This window comes from Peromyscus leucopus, chromosome 5 (assembly GCF_004664715.2).
Source record: "Peromyscus leucopus breed LL Stock chromosome 5, UCI_PerLeu_2.1, whole genome shotgun sequence".
In the NCBI taxonomy this organism is placed as follows: domain Eukaryota; kingdom Metazoa; phylum Chordata; class Mammalia; order Rodentia; family Cricetidae; genus Peromyscus; species Peromyscus leucopus.
In genome coordinates, this window is record NC_051067.1 from 13,289,577 (window position 1) to 13,299,084 (window position 9,508).

The following is a 9,508-nucleotide window of genomic DNA, read 5'->3' on the forward strand; positions in this document are numbered from 1 at the left end:
AGTCCCCAGAACCGTGTAAAACCAGATGTGACAGTGACATCTGTAACTCCAGCACTGGAGAGTACAGACAGGTAGATATCTGGCCAGCCTAGCTGCATTAGTGAGCTGCAGATGAGGGGTCTTAAAAAAAAAAGAGGATTTGGGGTGTAACTCAGTAGTAGTGTGCTTTCCTGGCACGCACAAGGCCTTGGATTCCTCAGCACTATATAAACAGAAAAAGCTGAGGAGGCTGAAGAAATGGCTCAGAGGTTAAGAGTATTTGCTGCTCTTCTAGAAGACAAGAGTTTGGTTCCTAACATACAACTGTCAGCTCACAATTGCCTCCAACTCCAGCCTCAGGGGATCTGATGCCCTCTTCTGGCCTCCACAGGCATATGCACACATACACAGAGACACATATACATACACACATAATTAAAAATAATCATAAAAATGTAAAAAGGTGAAGAATCATTGAGAATGTCATTGGACATCAGCCTCTGACCTCTGCACACATGCCCACCCATGTACATGCATACCCCCTCACACAAGCATGTACATATATAAAACACACATGCACAGGGGGACAGATAGAGCACTCGCCTAGCAGGGGCAAGGCTGTGGACTCAATCCCCAGTTCCAAAAGAGAAGAGGGAAGGAGAGAAGGAGGGAAGAAGGAAGTGGGAGGAAAAGCAAAACATTAGCGTTCCAAAAAGAAGAGAAGGGAGAGGAGGAAGAAAAAGAAAGAAAGAAGGAGAGAGAGAGGGAAAGAGTGAGGGAGAGAGAGGGAGGGAGGGAGAGGGAGGGAGGGAGGGAGGGAGGGAGGGAGGGAGGGAAGGAGGGAGGGAGGGAGGAAGGGAGGGAGGAAGAAAGAAGAGACAAAGGTTAGAAAAATCTTCCAAGACAAGGTGCAGTTACAACACCCCCTCGGATGAATGGACAGCTTAAGCATGGTATTTACTGACTTGTCCCTCTGTTGGTTTGGAAGGAAAAAGAAAAACATCAAGCTGCTCAAGGTATGAATGTTGGTTTATTAAACTACACAGTCTACAAACTTGATTAATAAATATGCTTACCAAAGCATCTCTAAAATGTGATAGGTCATCAGAAAATGCATCACTTCATAGATCAATTTATCGAAGAAGCCTGCAGGAATGAGCATCTTGCATAGATCTCTGATAGCACACTGTTGATGTGTCCTGGAGCCTAGGCACAGGTGGAGAAAGCTATAAGAAACAAAAGTGCATTCCAAAGGAACTCTAGGACCCATGGAGGGAGGGCGTAGTTCTTTCCTGAGCAGTGTCTGTCCTCTGGCCTGCTCTAGCGCCTCTACTACGAAATCCGTCAACAGAGAAGAAAACTGGTAACTCCTTCTTGGAAGGCGTCTGCCCTGCACTTGTAGCAAGCACCTGCCCTGGTCCCTCTAGATTTACCCCAAGAAGTTCTGGAAAACATCGGCTGCTTCCACCCAGTTCTGAAAGCAAGCCAGCCCGCGCTCCCGGATCTGCTTCCGCCCTTTCTTGGTGATGACAGCTCCATTCTGCTTGATGACCACGAGCCTGGGGATGGCTGTGATGTCGTACCTCTTCTTCAGTTCACTGAGGACAGAGGGCAGAGGGTTAACACTGCTGCAGGTCTGAAAGGAAGGGCTGTGTGTGCATTCTATGCAAACTCTGCCATTTTATATAGGGATGTGAATACGGTTTAGTTTCAGTATGCACAGGGGATACAAGAACAAATTCCCTTCAGATACCAAGGAATAGCCATACTATATAAATCTCAAGTTGAAGATACAATCAAACTCTTGTAGTACTATAAATACAACAATCCAAAACTCAAGTAGCCTATAATTCCTACTACTCAAGAGGATGAGGCAGAGAGATTACCTTAGCTCATGCAATTGAGACCAGCTTGGGCAACATAAGGAGACTGCAAGACTTCATCTAAAATGGACATGGGACAAGGCTGTGCCAGGCAAGAGCTGCCTTGGATCCAGGAGTCAGTAAAGTGGGGACCTGGGAGACCTAGAGACCCCAAGCCACTGTCTACCCAAGAAATGAAGTCCAGGCTGGTCTACTTTCCTAACCTCCAAACATGTCAGCTGGCAGAAAAGGTTCCCTAACACCCAGCCATATCCTAAGAAGGCAGATCAGAGGCTGGACTGGTACAAGGGGAAGATGCCTGCTAGGCACCTTGGAATCTGCCCACATCCCAGCCTATGAGTGCCAGTATTGTAAGGAGGTCACTGTAAGCTCTTCAAGGATCCTCTTGGGAGTGGCAACCTATAGCATAAATGCTTGCAGCTGCTTTGAGACCTGGTTCTGCCATGTAAGGTAATGCATGCCTGGAATGTCTGTGCTCAGGAGGCAGAGGCAGGAGGATCTCTTCCTAGACAGATAAACTCAGTCACAGAGGATGGGATATGATGGAACCCTCACTCTGAGAAAATGCCTACATGGAGCATGAACATCTGCCCCTGCAGTCATTCTCATGCTAAGATGGGTCCTCTTCTTGGTCACCTGCACTGGGAGGGACATCTGGGCAGAGGGACAGCTCCAGACAAGCACCCAGAACTTATTTCTCTGGGCTAAACACAGTATTTGTTACTGTGTTAGGAGATAGAGCGACACTGGAATGCAATCGCATAATTCTGAGGGCAAGGTAAGGGCTCAAGGTGTTTCCTTCCTACAGGGCCACCAGCCTCCAGTCATGCCATGACAATCTCGGGATCCTCAGGTGTCTCTTCAGGAATTGAGGGACAGTAGTAATGGAGACCTCTGAGGGAAAGCTACACATGGGTCCTTTCCAGGTTCACTTCCCAGTTGGGGCCTCTATGATCTCCCTGTCCTGCCTTGCCCCCTACAGCAGAGAGCAACTTCCTCAAACACCTCCTGGATGTCCCACTTAGGTCTCACTTCTCCCTAGTGGTGGCCCCTTCCCTTTGGACCATGATCTGATTCCACAAATCCTAGCTGACTTAGCATCCCCTCAGAATATTCTACTTCTTGGTTTGCACAAAGCAACATCGAGGTTAAGGAATGATAAGGACAGATAATTAAGTTTGCAAAAGGAAAGTCCTTCTGGAAATGAAGCCCAGGCAAGCCAGGCCAACCTGTGCTCACAAAGGCCCACTTGTCTTCACCTGGTGCACAAAGGCTCTGGAGCAGATGGGTGAGGAAGGAAGAAAGAAAGCTACACCCTTCTCCAGGGAGTCGGTATACAGATAGGGCGGCTAATCACCCCAGGAAAGAACATCAGCCAGGGCACAGAGGTAGACTCCAGGAGAACTGGACTCTATGCCTCAGTGGCACATCTGGGAATTAGGGCAATAGACCAGCATGCTGATCTGTCACCAGCTGACACTGTGGGATGGTTAATATCGATTGTCAATTTGGCAGGACCTGTACTCATCTAGGAGACAAACCTCTGGACAAGTTTGTGGGAGATTTCTAGATTGGGTTAACTGAGGTAAAAAGAACCCCGTTAACTGTGGGAGGCACCACTGTATGGGCGGGGTCCTGGACTGAAAGAAAGCACAAAGTAAGTTCAGCAACAGCATCCCTTTCCCTCTGGCTCCGGACTGCAGACACCTAGTGACCAACCTCCTCATGCTTCTGCCACAGAAACAGACTACGTTCACACTGTGAGCCCAGAACAACCCTCCCCGCTTAAGTTTCTTTTATTCCGTGGGGAAGGGGCTGTGCCTGCGTATGCAGAGGCCAGAGGGATACGACAGATGCCTTAATTACTCTCCACATTAGTCTCTCCAGATAGGTTCTCTCACAGAAACTAAAGCTGGGTATTTCAGCTAGACTGGCTGGCCAGTGAGCTCCCAGGATCTGGCTGACTCTACTCATCAGTGGCTGGGGTTACAGGTACATGCCACCATGTCTAGTTTTTGTTTTAACTTAAGTGCTGGGGATTTGAACTCAGGTCTTCATACTTGCACTCTTACTGAGCCACCCCCCCCCCCACCAGGTTCCCTTAAGTCACTTTTGTCAACTATTTTATGACAGCAATTAGAAAAGTATTATTAAGCCGGGCGTGGTGGCGCACGCCTTTAATCCCAGCACTTGGGAGGCAGAGGCAGGCGGATCTCTGTGAGTTCGAGGCCAGCCTGGACTACCAAGTGAGCTCCAGGAAAGGTGCAAAGCTACACAGAGAAACCCTGTCTTGAAAAAAACAAAAAAAAAAAAGAAAGAAAGAAAGAAAAGAAAAGAAAAGTATTATTATAGAAGCCCTTTCACAGACTAGGTCAACCCCATTCTTCATGCATCTCTTTACTCAGCCAGGAAACCGCTTTCTCACTATCCTCATGGGCAACCCAGAGCCTAATTCTCTGGGGGTGGGGGGTGGGAACCTGAGCTTGCTGTCTAATTATCAACACCGTCACCATCTCAACTGCAAAACAAGTGTGTCCTTTCAAAAGCTCCGTATAATTGAGTGCCTGCCATCGAGTCAAACCACATTTCAAAGCACAGCACTTGAAGCGGTTCTCAAGTGAGTCCTTCTGCAAAGGTAATTCAGCTGTCACTTAGACTTACTATCCACAGGATTGTCTTGGTACTGGCATGACTGAAGCCTCAGCCTCCAAGGCTAAGCAGCTTCCCCTGGGTGCTCCACCTCCCTGGGAACCACCAGAGAGAATGAGTTTAGGAAAATCGGGGGAGAAGGCTCAGTCAGTAAAGTGCTTTGCAAGCTTATGGACATAGAGTCAGACTTCAAAACCACATAAAAAGCTGGTGCGGTTGTAATCCCAGAACGGGGGTGGGGGTGGGGGTTGGCAGAGACTGGTGGATCTCTAGGGCTCACTGGCCCACCAGCCTAGCCAACTTAGTGATTTCCAGGACAGTGAGAGACCCTGTCTCAAAACACAGGGTGGATGACATCTGAGGAATAACAGCAGAGGTTGTCCTCTGAGCTCTACTGGCATGCACTCACAAGCTCACCCCCAAAACACAGAATCAGGAGGCTTCTAGTTATTATGAATCTACAGGACGTAGCAAAGTTGGCTATGCTTTGTTTTCCAGAAAGGACTCACAGGTAGTGCTGCAGCTGGGTAACAAGCCCAAGACCCAGAATCAGAGGATACCCAGGAACTGACATCTGTTCTAGAAGGAGGCAGGGCTGGGGGCGTGTACTATGAGACCTCCATCTGGACTCTTCCACCACAGGAGATACCACCACCACCACCACCAGCAGCAGCAGCAGCAGCAGCAGCACCACCACCACCACCACCACGCTGGCCACGTATCTAGCCATGCCTTGCTCTTTCCCAGTCCTCCTACATGTGTTGCGATAGCATTCATGTTACTAAAAATCACACGTTATAGTTGGGGAACTTCATTGCTGTAGGTAAAAATGAAATCACAAAGATGGCCAGCACCTGGTTCCTCTTGCTCTCAGCCCCCCCTTCCCCAGAGTACCCCCCCCCCCATGCAGCTCTGTGGACACAGGTTGGGATGAACAGCTCCCACTCTAAAGTTGGTGGCTTCCCGCCCTTCCTCCTGCACTTATCAAGAAGACTAGCTAAGGGATGCCAGTTAGCATCAGGACCAACCCCAGAGCTCCTGAGACGTGCAGATCTCTGAAACCCTAATCGTGGAAAGACTGAAATCCTAGCTGGCCGGATCCCCGTGGATGCTGAAACCAAGACTCCATGGAATTGACCCGCATTGGGAACTGAAGAGGAAAAAAGTGGAGGTAGGAAGTTAAGGACCAGAGTCTGAAAGAGCAGCAAGGTGCAGGAGAGGAGGTCCGGGGGAGTCAGAGCTCCAGCCCTGTGCCCCCCGTCCCCTGGGTGTGCACTCACTGCCTGTAAGGGTCGTGGAAAGGCAGCGCCAGCCAGGCGCCGTGAAGCTCCCGCATGAAGTCCAGCATCTCCTCCGCGCTGCCGTCCGCCGACACGAACACCACCTCAAAGGGCGCGGGCCGCCGCGCCTCGCTCACCAGCGCGGTGTAGAAGTCGCAGAGCAGCGGCGTGAAGTCGCGGCTGGGCGAGCACCGGCCGGCCGCAAAGTACAGAGCTACCACCTTGTTCTGCAGCGCCGCCTCCGCCTCCACCACCGCGCCCTCGCGGGTCACCAGGCGCCGCCCGCTCAGCACGTCCACCATCGCCCCGGAGCCCGGCTTGTGGAGGACACCCCGAAAAGACGAGCCCCGGGGCTGTGCTGCCACCCGTCTGTGGGCAGGGCACGCAGAGCCTCGCGCAGTACCGGGCGCCTCGCAGCCCCGCCTCCCGCCGAGCAGCGCACCTTGAGCCCACGGGAGGAGCTAGCAGACACCGGCTACTCCAGAAGCTGTGGCCACAGCCGTGACAGCGGGGTGCCCAGCTCCAGAAGCAGAGCCAGGCCATCGACCCCGCCCACCTTCTACTCTACCTCATCCTGCCTCGCCTACCGCGACCCGGTTTACTCACCCGCATCCCACATCATCCACCGGAGCCCTGTCCCGCCCCACCTCGCCCACCTGCATCCTGTCTCGCTCACCCAAGACCTGTCCGGACACCCACGACCTGTTCAGCTCCGCCATATCCCACCCCACTAGAGAGCCCAACTACACCCCACCGAGTCCACGGTATCCTGTTCTGTAGACCCGAATTCTGTTCCGCCCACCAGCCTCGCCCCACCCCGCCCACAAGAGCCCGGTCCACCCTTGTGCCAACCGCTCAACTACACCCTACACCCGCCTACCCCGCCCACTAGGGTTCTGCCCCGCTCATCTCCCCACCCCTTCAACCACACCCCTCCCCTCTCGCTCCACCCGAGAATTTTCCTGTCTAGGAAAAGCCTTACAGCTTTCCAGACTTCAGCGGGCCACCTCCCACCACCCTCCCAACCCCAAAAGCACACCCTCATTGCCTACATACTCCAGTCCAGTCTAGAAGATGCTGCACCCACCTAGTGCCTCTGAAGAGGGGTGAGTTAGGTGAAGGGCTGTTCTGCCCCTGGCCAGAATAGGCCGGCTATGGGAAGCCAGGGCGCTTGTGTTCTGGGTGTGTACCTCCACTGCCCATATCCTAGAGTTCTGGAAGAAAACTGCGGGCAGGTCTGTGTTGCACAAGGAGAGCCAGAGTGTTAAAGATATGCAGGCGCTGCGCGGGTCCACTACGGTAAGAAAATTTCAGCTCCTTGCCAAGCTGGAGGAGGCACTCTTGTGGGTCAGCATGTACCGGCACACCCAAAACCTCAGGCATTAGGATAAATAATTCCCAAGCGCAGTGTTTTAAAAATTAAAAAGTGGGAGCTGCAAAAATGGCTCAGAATCTTTAAGAGTGCTGGCTGGCTGGCTGCTCCTGTCAAGGACCTGGACTCTCAGCACCCACACAGTGGCTCACAAACCCCTGTAACTCCAGTTCTTAAGAAATCAGAATCTTTTGGCTTCCACGGGCACCAGGCACACATGTTATACACATACATATCTGCAGACAAAGCACTCAGACACAAAAAATAGTAAAAATAAAAAGTAATGTAAAAAGGTTGCAGAAAAGTATTAAAAATTAGAGGCAGTTGTGAGAGCCAGTGTTACATTTTAAGTTTTAATTACTACGCCTTTGTGATGCATGAAACAAAAATGCCTCTGGTCTGTAAGACCCTTGCCCAAGGACAGATAGTTCCTGAAATGCTGGAGGCTATTCATAGGAGATACAAGTCACATGTTTTCACTCCCTAAACAAGTTTGTTTGACCCATCTGCGCTGGATGTTTTTGATCACATGTGGCCAGGAGGTACGGAGGTAGGAAACATGTCAGGATGTATGCTTGCCCCTGATTGGACCTGTTGGGAAATGCAATGAATTATAGGTTTTCCTTATTAAGCCCTTGCCATACTTGATTCTGGGCCATTTCTTGGGAACCTGGGTATAGAACTGGCCAGTATTTAATTAAAGCTTGCTTCAAATTTGGCTTTAAACTGTGGTAGTGGTCTTATTCTTGATTGGTGGAATTAACATTTACTGGAGGCCCCTAGTGAGATTCAGACCACCCCCAAATTCTAAAGCTGGACCTTCACGCCAGAACAAGGGACTGTCCCTGTAGCCAGCTATCTCTGTCATTCTAGATTTTGGAAGTTGCTTACAATGCTCTTCCTGTTTACTTAGGTAATATTATAACCTTCTGGGGTCTTTGATGCAGTTGAAGACTAGATAGTTATAATTTTCCTTGGTTATGATAAAAGACAAATTAGATATGAAACTTTAGACTCACAAATATAGGATAAATGATAAAATATTTTCTTTAATTTTACCAAATACAAGTAGACTAGATATTGTAACTGTAATTCTTGCTTGATAACTGTTCTATTATATGTAATTTTACTATGTTAAAGTTAAAACCTTCCTTTTTTGATTAGATAGAAAAGGAGGAGTGCTGGGGGATGTCCATCTGTAGGCCATGAACATATGCTGTTACCATTGGTTAATAAATAGAGCTGCTTGGCCTATGGCAAGGCAGCTTAGAGGCAGGTGGGAAAACCCTAGGAGAGAGACAGGAAAGAGAGAGGCAGAAGAGTTGCCAGCCAGACACAGAGGAAGCAAGATGGCAAGGCAGAACTGAGAAAAGGTACCAAGCCACTGGCTAACCATAGATAAAAATTATGGGTTAATTTAAGTGTAAGAGCTAGTCAGTAATAAGCCTTCCATAGGCCATACAGTTCATAATTAAAATAAGCCTCTGTGTGTTTACTTGGGTCTGAGCAGGTGTGGGCCTGGGCGAGATGGAGAAAACTTCTGACTACAGAGGGGCTCTTCAGGCTTGAGATGTTCCACGACTCCAAGGCTGCCTTCAGTTTGTGGACCACCAAGAGTGAATTGCCATCCTCAAAATGCAGCAAACATCTATGGAGGCCTCCTGGTGAGTCATAGTCTGGTTCTGTTCTGTGGGATCCCTATCTGGGATGTGGAGGGGGTTCAACAGGACACCAATGTTCTCCCATCCATGGCATATAGCTAGACATTGCCTACCCATCTAATTCTGGTTGGGAAGTTTTTGTATCCCATAGAAAGTTTTATCTGTCTGTTTCTCTGGAAAGTTGTGTCTCCCTGTTTTGTTGGAAAGTTTTGTCTTTGTTTTCTGGTGTGTTCATAAGTTTTGTTGCAAGAATGGAGCTGAGACAGAAATGGTTCAGATATTTTTGCTATCTCTGTGTGCCAGCTTCCAGTCACCACATGGCTGCATTTGTGGCCAGGGCTCAGAATTTATCTCTGAGCTCTCTGGTCGATGGATCTGAGTTAGCAGGAGTTTGGATGTCTTTTTGTTGTAGATAACATTAAAATTGTTTTATCCTATTCTATTTTATTTGAAAGCTGGCTCTAGAGTTGGTTTATGGCTCTCCCTTCACTAGACCCAAGTATATTTAAAAGTTTCCTCTACGTCCTGTGTCAGTCTGAGCCACCTGGCACAGTGACAGGGAAAAGACAGAAAAGCAGAACAGACAAAATAGATAAACTTGGTTTGTGTGAACATCTGTACCTTGAGATTTATGTTTATTTTGTTGGATATGGTTAAAATCTAAAAATCTATGAAAAAAGTTAA

The 9,508-nt window shown here is 49.2% G+C and overlaps 1 protein-coding gene across 1 annotated transcript; it reads right to left on the reverse strand.

Moving 5' to 3' along the window:
* Positions 1 to 1,009: 1,009 nt before the first annotated feature.
* Positions 1,010 to 6,580, reverse strand: Nxnl2 (nucleoredoxin like 2). Its single transcript, XM_028863853.2, has 2 exons — positions 5,792 to 6,580; positions 1,010 to 1,577 (listed from the first exon to the last, which is right to left on the reverse strand). Exons 1-2 carry the CDS (start codon positions 6,091 to 6,093, stop codon positions 1,409 to 1,411), a joined length of 471 nt encoding a protein of 156 aa, XP_028719686.1. The 5' UTR covers positions 6,094 to 6,580; the 3' UTR covers positions 1,010 to 1,408.
* Positions 6,581 to 9,508: the final 2,928 nt, after the last annotated feature.